The following is a 13,926-nucleotide window of genomic DNA, read 5'->3' as shown; positions in this document are numbered from 1 at the left end:
ACCAACTAGTGAGAAAGTCTGGTCTAAAATCAACATGGTACGGCCTCCTACGGCCTCCGAGTGGCGCAGTGGTAAAGTGCTCGCCCTATCACCCGGGTGATGCTGTAACCTCTCGCAGCCGGAGGTCTAGAGAGAGCTGATTGGCCGAGCTCTCTCACAGGGGAGGGATGAGCGGTAGAGGTGCTCCCACATTAATCACGGCTCTACAGCCAATCAAGGGTGTCTGTGAGTGCACGCAAGCGGAAGGAGCGGATAGCGCTGTCCTCCGAGTGTGTTACGCCGCCCCTAACGGAGCGTGAGCAAGCAGTTCGAAAAGATCCAGTCGGTGACGTCACGTGGGTCGGAGGAAACACATGATAGTCTGCGGCCCTCCCGACTGAGTGGTAGTAGAAGCTTAATATGGGAGCCCCCTAGTGACGGAGGGGGGTTGGGACAATGGACACGACTAAATTAGGGAAAAAATCAGGGGAAAATCCGAAAAAAATTAAAATAACAATCAACATGGTAACTCGGTGTATCCTTTTTATTTTGCAAGGGGTGTTCAAGTCAACCAAAGACTTGTTAAGTTAGTTAAGTTAAGCCTTTATTTGTCACATATAGTGACACACTACCGCTCAAAAGTGTGGGACAGCACAACAGTCAGTTGTTATTTTAAGACACGAAGGTCAGGTGTTCTGGAACAGTTTCACAAGAACAGTATTGTGTCAAGTACATTCTTAGGTGGCACGGTGGCTTATTGGTTAGCACTGTGGCCTCGCACCTCCAGGATCCGGGTTCGATTCCCGCCTTAGGTCTGTGTGCATGTACCTGTACTTTGTGGGTTTTCCCAGTGAATGAGTGTATGTGTCTGTGCCCTGTGATGGATTGGCACCCTGTCCAGGGTGCACCCTGCCTCGTGCCCCAAGTCGCCCCAAGTCTCCTGGGATAGGTTCGAGGCCCCCCCGCGAACCTATACACTGTATACAGGATAAAGCGGTATAGAAGATGTGTGAGTAAGTGAGTTAGTTGCGTTCTTCGTTGTCCTCTCTCTGTTCTGTTCTGATCTGCATCCATTTGCATTGGTGATCTATTTTAAACCACGTGTATTTTTTTTTTAACCCTGTATTGGGTTACATCTGTTTTGAATGTGTGCTGCTGTGGCTTATCTTAGTAACCTGGTGTTTGTTTAGCAAACATGATGACAAGGTCAGTTATAACCTGTCCACTGGTGACTCAAAGCCTCAATGTCTTTAGGTCTAAATTAGGACAGTTAAAAGTACGCAATCATATCGTGTATTAAGAATGTTTTAAATTAGACACATTTCTTAAGATTGTACTCAGTCGTTTGTGCATACCCGCTCTCACCACGTTCGTCCCCTCTTGTTTTGCCGTAGGAGCTGCAAAGACGGCGGAGGAACCTGAACATTTTCCGGACTCAGATGATGGACATAGAGCTGACGCTGATGAGGCAGCAGTCCATGGTTTATCAGCTCCTTACCCCTGAGGAGAGGTGAGGAAATGCCCCAGCAGGGAGTCACTGTACCATGTGCTGATTCAGGTCTATACTTTTGAGACATCTGAGAAAAGTGAGCAACACGGACGTTTCCTAGTTCTGTAAAGACTTCAGTAGCTTTCATAGTTCTTACTGGTGCCTTTGTTTAACAGTAAGCAGAGGTGACGACACTGTTTTTTTTATTCGCACAGGCGTGCAGACACACAAAAACAGAAAGTACAGGCAGGCACACACACACACACACACACACGCACCGAGATAGATTGTACAGGCAAACAAACCTTATCATACACACACACACATGCAGAAACAAACGCTCGTGCATAGGCACACTCACAAAACACACACGGAGAGACAGAAGACGCAATCCACAGGCAGAGGACATTGACACGAACCCATGAAAAGCTCAGGCAAACGAACGGACAAACAAATCCACAGACACACTTGTGCGTGCACACAAACACACGTGCATGCACAGACATGCTCACGAAAAGCACAAGTACACAAACGCCCACACCGAGACGGAAACAAACACGCAAAAACTAAATAAATAAATACAGGCAAACACACACATGTGCATTCACTTTTTTTTTTTTTTGTAGATTTATTTACTACATTCTAGATTCAAAACACATATGGCATTAGGTAATTAGCTAACAACAACGGCTAGAGTTGATGTCAGTTGTTATTTTAAGACATGAAGGTCAGCTGCTCTGGAGCAGTACTTGACAGTATAGAACAGTATTGTGTCAAGTGCATTTGCAAAACCCATCAAGCACCATGATGAAACTGTCTCTCAGGAAGACCTTCCCAGGAAAGTCAGACCAAAACTGACCTCTGCTGCAGAGGAGAAGTTCATGTACCAGATAAGAGCAGTTATTTTGGACGCCTTCAGCGTTGTTTTACAATGTAGAGTAAGAAATATAGGTCAAGGCACATGCAATTTCCTTCTCGATCACTAAAGTATCCATCCATCACCCCAACCACAAGGGGGTGCAATTGCGGTTCAAGGTTTGAAAGGATGAAGGTATTGATGGGGAAAATAAACAAGCAATCAGAATTTATCTCTTTAAAATATGCAAAACTGAGCGAGCTGTGTTGCCAAAATTGGCTTTTTTTTTCTCCAGTAACTGGGCTGTTTTTTATTATACTTTATTATCCTGACATCAACTGCGTCTTGTTGAAGAGTTAAGACTAAGTTTAGTAAAAAAGGAAGGTATGTGCGTTAATAGTGGAGCTGCAGTACGAGTACAGATATTATTTGACCTCGTTACTAATTAGTGATTAATCCATTCTTGATCTTTTTTTTAACTTGTTTAAAGACTCTAAATGGGTCACTTGTGTTTATTGGTTAATAATAATAATATAAATAAGAGACATTGCAACAAAATAATAAGGTTGAAAGACTGTAATATGAATTCTATAGACACAGGATGAGTCAAGCAGTTTGAAAAAGAGAAATAAAACTCTTAATGTTTTGGTGTTAGTGAAGACGATGAGTATTGTTGTTGTTGTTCTTTGTATTTAAAGGTTATATTTGTGTGTGTGTGTGTGTTTTAGGCGAGAGGCAGATCAGCTGCAGAGGCTTCGTGTTGCTGTTCGTCAGGAGCTGCAGGAGCTGGAGCAGCAGCTGGAGGAGCGACTCCTCAGTCTGGATGATCAGTTTCACTCGGCCCGCAGCAGCCGCCTCTACCGCCACCCACTGGTCAGTACACGCAACTTTTATCGATGCAGCCCGTAAATATAAAGCCAGTGTGCAAAATATACTGTACACTGCATGTCATGAAACCGTCAGGGTTTTATCTTATTTATTTATTTATTTATTTATGTTTTGTATCATGTACTTAAATGGAGGACAGTTTGTTTGTTTGTTTATTTGACATTTTTGGAAAATTGCTGATCTTTAATTTTTTTCAGTATATAAGATCTGTGATCTTTTTTTAGGAACTGTCCAGGGGCCAGAGCATGGACAGTCTGTCCAGCTCCTCTGCACTCTGCAGAGCTACAGAGCCGGTAAGGACGGAAACAAACACACACACACACGCACGCACGCGCACACAAAAACACGCACACAAACACGCACACACAAAAATACACGCGCACACACACACACACAAAAACGCGCGAGCACACACACACACACACAAAAACGCGCGAGCACACACACACACACACACACACACACACACACACACAAAGACACAGTGGCCTTCACACAGGATCTTGGTAAATAAATAGTTTACTATTTTAATAAAATAAGGATTTTTTTTCTCATTTCCAAATGTCTCAAAGTTTCTAAACTTTCATGTTCACAATATTATGTGTCATGATGATATATATTTAAAAAAAAAATTTTGTTAACGTTTAATCATGCAAAATGCTTAATACACTATTTAACATACAATAAAATAAAGCTTGCTAAGAGCCATTATTATTATTATTATTATTATTATTATTATATTCATGACATTCCAGGTGACTGATCTCTTGCGGGAGCAGATGTATCTCCAGTCAGAGCTGAGCTACGATGGTTCTGGTCTAGTCGACACACCGATCTCGGCTCAGTCGTCCAGGTCGGGGAGTCCGGTGCGATCCCGTGACCCTAAAGACCTCACCTCGCCTCTGTCGAGGAAAAGAGGTGGAGTGTATCGCTCGACAGTCAGCCTAACACCCTCCATCCCTCCGAGATCAGGAGCAGAGAGCCAGGAGCGAGCAGCAACACCGAACACGCGACTACCTGAGGTCAGGGGACAAGGACTGATTTATAATGGTGTCAGTTTAAAGACAGTGCTACCTAAAAGGCTTTACGCAGGTTCGTTGTATGGGGTCACTAGGATGAGGGGTCATAAAGCAAAAGAGACAAAAGTTTAGCAGGACGAAGATTTCCTACGGCTCCATGTAGAAATGCATAAACCAGGCTTTACGTAGGACATAATCGTGGTTTTATGAAATAAATATAAACTATAATCGTGAGAGTATTTGAGAATAAGAGATGAGAGTGACGATTGTGAGAACGAACCTAAAGGACTGTTACATGGTGATGTCGTGATAAAGGTTTATGATTATAGGACATGATCAGGTGTATTAGACAAAATAAGAGCCAAAATGTCAATATATACTGTATTAACTTTGTTATTGTTTGAATGTTTTTGGTGCAGGTCGTGGCACACAGCGTCTCGGAGCGGGACGGCGATGCTAGAGAGCCTTCATTTCAGGAAGACAGAAGAAGAGGAGGAGGTGGAGGAGTAGAGGACGTTTCTGGAAACGCTCAAATGCAGCAGCTTATCCAACAGGTGAGTGCAGAACCATGCGACTCTTCAACATAGAATGACTTACAAATCACAGCTGTACAGATGTGGAGTCAGAAATAGACAGGAAAGCTAGCATGAAACTGAAGAATATATACTATAAACTTTACCTAAGGAAGAAAACCATGATTTTGTAATTGTTTCTTTTTTCCCCTTCTTCTGAAATTCACATGTTCAAACACTTCTGGAAAGAAATTGCGAGTGTTTTTTCAGCTCATTTGAGAAACGTAGTCAGTGCTAGTCTGTGTTTTTCCTCTCACTGTGTTATTGGCAGCGTATTCGGAGTTCTTGTGCTTTTGTGACGGTGGAACGTTCTGACCGGGTACCTCGGAGAAATGTCACTCGGGCTGATTTATGACTTTTGGCTCGGTTCATAAAAACCTTCTCAAACGTTTCAGTAAAGCTGGAATAAAGCTGTTCTGTAGCTGCAGGGTGCTGGTTAATAACATCATCATTGCGTCATACTTATATGTTGAATTTTTAAATACAGTCATTTATATTGGTTAATATATTAAGAGACCAGTCCTTATGTGCCAGCAAATGATGATTAATTAAAGGTAAAGCCTACATTGTGCATTAGCTAGGGTTTAGGCACGGCTTTAGTGCACACTGACACGGATTCTACAGGTCTCTGGAAACTGTACACTATTTTACCCACCAAAAAAATAACAAGGGGTGTTCATGTCAAACCGGGAATTGTGATAAAATGTCTCATAGGTAGGAAGGCATGAAACTGATTGACATTTACAGGAGACTTTACGGTGATGAGGATCTTGAGCCGCATGTGAACGGTGCAAACTTTTTATTAAAATCTGTATATCTAATAAGACGTTGCAAGCCGAGGTGGTCCGGAACCTGCTGCAGTCTTTTTTTTTAATTTTATTTATTTATAAATTTTTTCCCCTGATTTTCTCCCTAATTTAGGTGTGTCCAATTCCTCCCCGTCACTAGGGGGCTCCACATTAAGGCTACTACTACCACTCATTCGGGAGGTTTGAAGACTATCACGTTTCCTTTGAACCATGTGACGCCAGCCGATCGGATCTTTTCAAACTGCTCGCTCACGCACCGTTGAGTGTGGCGTAACACACTCTGAGGACAGCGCTAGCCGCCCCTTTTGCTTGCATGACCTCAGAGACGCCCTTGATTGGCTGTAGAGCCGTGATTAATGTGGGAGCAGAAAGTACCTCTCATTCCTGCCCTCTGAGAGAGCTCGGCCAATCAGCTCTCTCTAGACCTCCGGCTGCGAGAGGTTACAGCATCACCCGGGAATCGAACTCACGATCTCCGGATAATAGGGCGAGCACTTTACAGTACCACTGTAGTCATTCTCGTGAATATACGGCAAGTAAAACACCTTGAAAATCTACGGATATCATGTCACAAACTTGCCGAAGAAACGTATCCGTTTGCGGGAACTGTGCACACAATCGTTCATGAACACGACGATCACATTTTACAGGAACTCGGCGGGGAGTTTTTGCCACGCCCACCGTACTGTCCTGATTAAGCCAGGGCCATTAAAGGAGTTCCTGAAGGCCAGCGGTTCAGACGTGAAGCAGGCAGTCCAATCGTAGCTCTGGTGTACTGAGAGAACGTTCTACCTTGATGGTATCCAAGCAGTGGGATAAGTATATTAGTGTAGCAGCGGATTATATGGAGAAATAAAGGGAGTTTTTACTCTCATAACTGTGTACAATCAAAGGTCCTGTTTTGACTTGAACATGAACATTGTATTTCAGAAAGCACTATCTCTCTCACATCTAAACATCTCCTTAAGTGTTTAGGTTATGAGTGAGTGGGAGGCAAGTAGTATATGATGTATTATATGATATAAATATCTTTCAATCTCATTAAACTATTCGGTGATCCTTTGTGGAGGCGGAGTCACATCTGGAGAAACCACTCCCATCGGGATGGGACTCGTAGTCCTATATCACTTGTCCTTAAACCATCTTTTTGATTTTGGCTTTTCTTTTCTTTAAATCTGTCATCATTATTATTTTTTCCTCTCCTTTTTTCAGATTAAACAGAGTCTCACTGAGGAAATTAGGAAGGAGATCGTCAGCGAGTTGCTCGCTGCTGTGTTGCCGCAGAGATCTCAGGTAGCAACACAAGATCCAGCAACATGACAGTAGTGGCTAAGGTGAGTCTAACCTGGGATCAGTGCAACTGCCTGACCTGACCTGACCTGACCTGACCTGACCTGACTTTCACAGACGATCAAAACAATGCATTCCTTTTCCTCCTTGATCTACCCCTTAAACCATCTGAAATGTTTTTAATAGATCACTAAAGAAAAGAAATCAATGTAATTATGTACAGAGGAGCTCAAAACAATGTATACACACTTCAACAGTTATCTATTGATTATGGCAGTATTTACATTTACAAAGTTTTGCATTTACATTGTGTCATTTGGCGGATGCCCTTATCCAGAGCAACTTATATTTTTATCTCATTAAACATCTAAGCAAGTTAAGGGGTTAAGGGCCTTACTCAAGGGCCCCACAGGGACAACTTGGTGGTTATGGGATCTGAACCTGGGACCTTCCGAACCGTAGGGATATTGCCTTAACCTTTGAACTATCTTTGGACCGACCCGTTTGACAGACGCCCTTATCCAGAGTGACATTTTATCTCGTCCAATTGAGGGTTAAAAGCCTTGTTCAAGGGCCTAACAGGGACAACTTAATGGCTGCGTAAACGTTGGCCGTAACGTGCAAAACAAATAAATAAAAAATTTAAATAACAAAGCCAAAAACAAAACCCAAAACAAAATAACATTCAAAAACAAAATATCAAAACCCAAAACAAAATAACAAAATCCAAAACTAATTTATTTTGTTTTGGGATTTGTTGTTTTGTTTTTGTTATTTTGTTTTCCGTTTTGTAAATTTGTATTGCACTTCTCGGCCAGTCTGATACAAACCAGAAAAGGTAGGTATAGTTTGCAAATGAAATGCTTACCGCTGATTGGACGAGACATCTGTCACTTAAGATATACACGAAGTAGGAACTTGTTTCTCTATCTTTGTTTCTTGTGTGTTCTGCTTTACTTTAAACTACAGTGGTCGTGAAGTGCAAAAAAAATAAACAAAACTGACTTTTGGGCCACCGAAAGAACGCCATATTTGAAACCACAATAAGGACAGTACATGTTTGCACATTTATACACACACGAATCTATAGTACTTCCTGATTGAACTTCCAAATTAACATGACTGAAAACAAAATAACAAAAACAATATTACAAATTAGTTTTGGGTTTTGATATTTTGCTTTTGAATTTATTTTGTTTCCCATTTTGTTAATTTGGTTTAAAATTTATTTTGTTTTGGGTTTTGAATTTATTTTGTTTTGGGTTTTGAATTTATTTTGTTTTGGGTTTTGTTGTTTTGTTTTCAGTTTTGTTAATTTGTTTTGTACTTTAAAGCCACCGTAGTAGTCACATCATCGTTGATGCTGTCATGTGAACGCCAAGAGAGGCATATATGATTCATGTTGAAGTGTGTATACACTTTTTTTGCCCCCCCATATATATGTGTCAACAAAATAGTTTAACTACTGTAAATGGGGTCAAAAGTAATGAAAAAAACAAATTAGTATTATAAAAAATTAGTGAAAATATTCTGCAATAATGAAGTGTATTTCTATGTATATCATTTTTATTTACTACTATGTAACATGCGTGTGTTCTTTTTTTATTCCTCACCCAGCGGAGTGCTGTGGAAACATTGCCCTCCAGAGTCCGCCACACACTACTGCAGCTCGAAAAGTTGGGAAAAGGAAAAAAAAAAACTGTCCATCTGTACTTCCCTGCTTTCCCAGTACACCTCTCCACTACAACATCCTGATCACCTCAACATTTTACCGCTGCTCCAGAGACAATCAACCGCCCCATATGTCTGTAGCCCCGCCCTCCTCCTCAAACCCACCATGTGAAGCCCCGGCCCGGGCAGATAAAGCCTCTGCTTGAGCCGTATTAAACGTTACTTTCGTAAAATAAAAGCGCAGTGTTCTGTAACTAAGCTAGCATTTATTAATTAACACTCTACCAGACCGTACAGGGTCCAGTATTTTCCAGTACACTTGGGTAAGAGCAACACGTTCCATTGCATTTAATCTCACTTCCAAATATTCAGCAGATGTCATTAAGTATTTCACTTTAGCACTTTAGCTAGCTAGCTACATGATGTGCTAGTTTTCTAGCTCATCTACAAATTTGGGCAAAATGTCATGTTAGGGACATTTATCATGGTCATCAACTTTACTTTACTTTTTCTTTCCCCAGACACACACACACACACACACACACAACCACACGTGCTCATGTAAGACAAATCTTTTCCAAATATCCATGTATATTATATATATCTGGCAAATATCGGATTTGATGGCCAAGCCAGAGCTTTATCCACCCAAGTAAGGGCTTCATCCAACAAAACTTCTTTCCAATCCCAAGTTTTTTACGCCCCCGAGAGAGGGATCCAATGGTGTGATGGTCCAGCGAGGGCTTAATCTGTCCAGGAAGGATTCTCACACTTGATTGAGGGACTCAATGCTGTGATTCTTTTGCCCGAACAAGTCTTTGTCTTCCTAAGCACCTAAAAGTCTCACGGTCATGTGGAGGAGTTTGCACCAAGCTATGGCAACTCCAGCAAAGCCCAGCACTGGGCGGTTTTTCGTTGGATATCACATTTGGGATTTATACTGTACTTATTCAAATACACTGTAATCATTCCTAAAAAAAACTTTAACCGCCCATACTCTTTGTAGCAACTGGATCTTCAGGCACTACTGCAAGTCCAACCAGACTTCCATCCACCAGACTTTGTTACCGCGCGGACACACATGGGTGATCGCTGCACTGGAGCTGTTATTACAGGATCGTCCACGTAATAATATCACGCTCGTCTCCTCCAACCGAGTGGATACGCCGTAGTATTCTCATTTTTGAAATCATTTTTTTAATTATTTTTGCATAAACTCTGAGTAGAGAGGCTTCAAATCATTTCATACAAGTTTTATATGGTACGCTGCCATTTGTACTTTTTTTTTCCTTTTTTTTTCCTTTTTTTTTTTTTTTAATGGGGTATTTAGGGTGAAAGATGGCCAGGCTTGACGATCACACGATGGAGGTGATGGTAAAAGCATTTCGGTGTGTTTATGTACATATCTGAGTTTTCTATTGCAGCCTCTGTGAGGTACTAACTGTGCAATACATTTCACTTGAACTGACTAGTCACAACTGCTGTTTATAAGCCTGACACTTTAAAAAGAGGAAGCGGCCACAAGTGTAATCATAAAAACACACACACACGTTTTATATCGGGAGTACATGACACGCTTTGTGTAAAGATTAAGCTTTCTGAGCACAAGCACTAAACTTGCTATAGTTGCTCCAGTCTTTAATGACTGCTTGTTTTTTTTAATCAATAAACACAGAAACCACTAGTATGTTGAGGCGGGAAAAAACTCATTTGAAGTTTTTATTAAAATAAAGAGTCATGCTGAATGTCTTCTGTGCCTTTCGCAAGTAATTATTTTCAATTATTTAGACGGATGACTTCCAAGCCTTGCGTCTGCGACGAGGCAGGTGATGTTTATAGCTGATCTTTGTTCTAATGAGATGTATACTATTTTTTTTTTTTTTTTTTTAATACCTTGTCATTGGGGATGCATGAGGAACTTAGCTCTGAAGCAAATCATTAATAAAGATTTATTTATTTTGAATATTTAGATGTCTTCTGAGGTGGTGTCGTGGTTAGCACTGTAGCCTTGCACCTCCAGGGTCCGGGTTCGATTCCCGTCTCTGTGTGCATGGAGTTTGCATGTTCTCCCCGTGCTTGGTGGGTTTCCTCCGGGTACTCCGGTTTCCTCCCACATTCCAAAGATATGTAGGTTAGAATAATTGGCGTTCCCAAATTGCCCATAGGGTGTAAATGAGTGTGTGTGCCCTGCGATGGATTGGTACCCTGTCCAGGGTGTACCCCGCCAAGTCCCCTGGGATAGGCTCCAGGCCTCACCGCGACCCTAAATACAGGATAAAGCGGTATAGACGATGAATGAGTGTCTTGTGGTTCATTTGTTATGTTTTCCCCAAAAAATCAACCTGGCTTGGTTTTTAAAATGAAGTCTACATTTAAAAAGTGATTTAGATGGTCATATACTGTATACGCTGCCCATCATGCCAACCATCAGTCCTGTGTCATGCCAATGGTACAGTAAAGCATCCTGAGACCATTAATGTATGGGGTTGTTTCTAAGCAAGGTGGACGTACTTACACTTCTGCATAAGAACTCAAAGAATGGTACAAGAACAAGTGATACTCAAGTGGCTCGTGGAAAAAAACAGAAATTTGAGGTCCATCGCTGGAAACTCCCCAGACCTTAATCTCATTGAGAGCTTGTGGTCAATCCTTAAGAGGCGGGTGGACAAACAAAAACACACACATGCTAACAAACTGCCAGGACTGAATTTGTAAAAAAAGGGCCGCCATCAGTCAGGATGAGGCCCAGAAGTTAAAAAAGGAGGGGCAACACTGCAAATATTGACTCTTTGCATAAATTGTATGTAATTGTCAATAAAAGACTTTGACACTTATGAAATGCTTGTAATTGTACTTCAGTATACCAAAGTAACAACTGACAAAAAGATCTAAAAACGCTAAAGCCGCAGACTGTTTAAATGTTGAAAATGAATATTTAATATTGATATCATTCTCAAAACGTCCACGGCTGTACAATATCTGCAGTACTGGGAGAAAGGTTTTAAGCCTCGCCTCTTATTTCCTTATGTGTTGCCAGACTTTCTTGAATTTTTAACATACTCTTGAAGAATTTTCCTCCATGCTTCTTAAAGACTCTTCAAAAAGTCTCTCATTTGCACTCCAGTCCCTGTACTGTACCTGACCAGTTTCAGAGGAATGTATTTTGTTTGTTACATACGTACAGTGACTTATGAAGCATTAAAGCATAAAAACATCCAACTGGAGGTATAAACCAGTGAGAAACAGATTACGTTCACCTAAATTTCTGCTACTGTACACTCTCGGTCTGACTTCTTGTCTAGATTATACACAATAGAATGTACTTGTTACTGTACATAAGCTCCTAACAATAAGCACTTAACTCATAGTTCTGATCTCTTTGGGGTTGGGTATCTCAGTTTTTGTTTACGGATAGGATCAAAGGCATCACTATAAAATACTTAGTTGTTACATTAATATGTAGCTTTTAAAGAATTTAACTGGGAGTCTTGTGCATTCATGCATTTTTCAGCAGCTCTTGGGCCTATGGAGCTGGATCAGAGGTCAAACGTATATACCAAGATGTGAAGGTACCCTTCTGAGCTTCCATTTGAGCTCTAAATGGTCCATGTAGCAGTGCAGTATGTGGCATGGCATCACACTTCTTTCTTTTATTTATTTTTTGTGCATAGTTTTTCCATTCTTCCCATTCTTGGTGGGTTTCCTCCCATAAAAAAACATGCAAGTTAAGTTAATTGGCAAAAGTCGTTCACATTACATTATTGGTAGAGTAACTTATCGTGTAGTTTGTCTTCAGTGCTGGTTTCCCCTTTTCCTTAAACTACTTCAACCATTCATACACGTTGCTCTTGTCAATAATGTACAGTATCTCCATACGGCGAGAAAGACAGTTTGATTGAGAAAAACAAACAGTTTAAAATGTACTTTTTGCTGAGTTTTCCCAAATACAGTATAACTCCATGCAGCGGCAATACAATCATCTTCGCAATTTTGCAATAAATCTGTGCTTCTGCGGGGAGAGAGCTATACGGATCGTGGATCAACTGCAGTCTATTACACCACTAATAAGACCTCATTAGTAAATTTGACTTTGAGAATTATGGGGTATTGTTGCCATTGGCATCAGCACTTCACACTAACTGTTACTGATCAGAGGCTATGCTGAACAGATCCTGTGTTATATCGTGAGGGCAGGATTGGGAAATGAATCCTGACAGCTGTAATTCAAACAATTGCTAAAATAATCAGCCAGATTGATGTGCTTTGAAAGGCTTACCACATGCTTTTGTATGTTTGGCAACCGCATCGACACGTAAACGTTCTCGTTTTGCTTGTTTTGGGTTCTTGCAATTGAATCATCTCAATGAAATGCCTTGAATCTGTTATAAATACAGTATATCTGATTGTGGCTTGGTCGCCAAGAGCTCCTTTCTTCTCAATTCACAGGAACGAACATAATACACACGAGTCCACGTCTAAAAATAATTTCATGCCGCTGAAATCCAATCCGGACTGCCATTTCCATGGAAACGTAGCTCCTCGAGCACGTTCGTGTGAGGCTTCCGGAGACACGGAGAGATGCAAACCGGTCAAGATGAGGGCTGTTTCGGTGGTTAGCAATGTTCACCATGAACAACATGCTTTTGTGTAAGCGAATAACCCTGGATTAGCCTGTGGTTATCACCAGCACTTCACGTATGAGCACTGCACTGGTGTAAGAGTGTTTTTTTGTCTTGTGATGAAGAGGGAAAGTGGAAAATTACTTTGTTTACCAGAGAGAGGATGATGACGAATGCGACATCAGATTCCACTCCTCGGTGCGGTCACTTAGACCCTCGGTGTGTGTGTGTGTGTGTGTGTGTGTGTGTGTGGAGTTGGGTGAAGATTAATCTCATCTCTTCTTTGCTTGCTTTCTTGCTTTTAGTTTTTTCTGTATCTCACCTCATTCAACACACACAAGCACATCATTGTCTCGCTGTAACTGCTTTTATTCGTTTAATGATGTGATGTGACAGGGCTGCTTGACTCCAAGACTGAGCCATGTGCTACCCTTACCGCATGTGTCTACAGTAGGTAGATTTACCTTATTAGCTGAGAAATGCTTCAAAATCATGCCTACAAAAAGGAAGAAAAAAAACACTCACAGCAAGATGTAGATGTACAGTTTTTAGATGTAAAAGATTAAAATGTTGTATTATCCATCCATCCATGACTTTCATCCATCCATCACTGACCCTTGAGCAAGGCTCTTAACCCTTTTTAAAAAAGTAAGTCATTTGGGATAAGGGCATCTGCCAAATGCCTAGATGTATCTATCTATACCCCTCCAGGGCCGAGGGTTCGAGTCTTGTTT

General features: G+C 41.2%; 1 protein-coding gene across 6 annotated transcripts in view; it reads left to right on the top strand.

The window, feature by feature from the left end:
• Window positions 1–10,538, top strand: part of itprid2 (ITPR interacting domain containing 2) — a 77,464-nt gene extending 66,926 nt beyond the window's left edge. For all 6 annotated transcript variants that reach the window (XM_053496142.1, XM_053496145.1, XM_053496144.1 and 3 more), the window contains 7 exons: window positions 1,374–1,489; window positions 3,053–3,197; window positions 3,437–3,505; window positions 3,968–4,234; window positions 4,651–4,785; window positions 6,825–6,946; window positions 8,520–10,538. In XM_053496142.1, the coding sequence (XP_053352117.1) occupies window positions 1,374–1,489; window positions 3,053–3,197; window positions 3,437–3,505; window positions 3,968–4,234; window positions 4,651–4,785; window positions 6,825–6,932 (840 nt within the window). In that variant the 3' untranslated portion in view covers window positions 6,933–6,946; window positions 8,520–10,538. The remainder of the gene's footprint in view (window positions 1–1,373; window positions 1,490–3,052; window positions 3,198–3,436; window positions 3,506–3,967; window positions 4,235–4,650; window positions 4,786–6,824; window positions 6,947–8,519) is intronic.
• Window positions 10,539–13,926: the final 3,388 nt, after the last annotated feature.

The sequence above is a fragment of the Clarias gariepinus genome, chromosome 5 (assembly GCF_024256425.1).
Source record: "Clarias gariepinus isolate MV-2021 ecotype Netherlands chromosome 5, CGAR_prim_01v2, whole genome shotgun sequence".
NCBI classification, from domain to species: domain Eukaryota; kingdom Metazoa; phylum Chordata; class Actinopteri; order Siluriformes; family Clariidae; genus Clarias; species Clarias gariepinus.
This window is presented reverse-complemented; position numbering and strand designations above follow the sequence as displayed.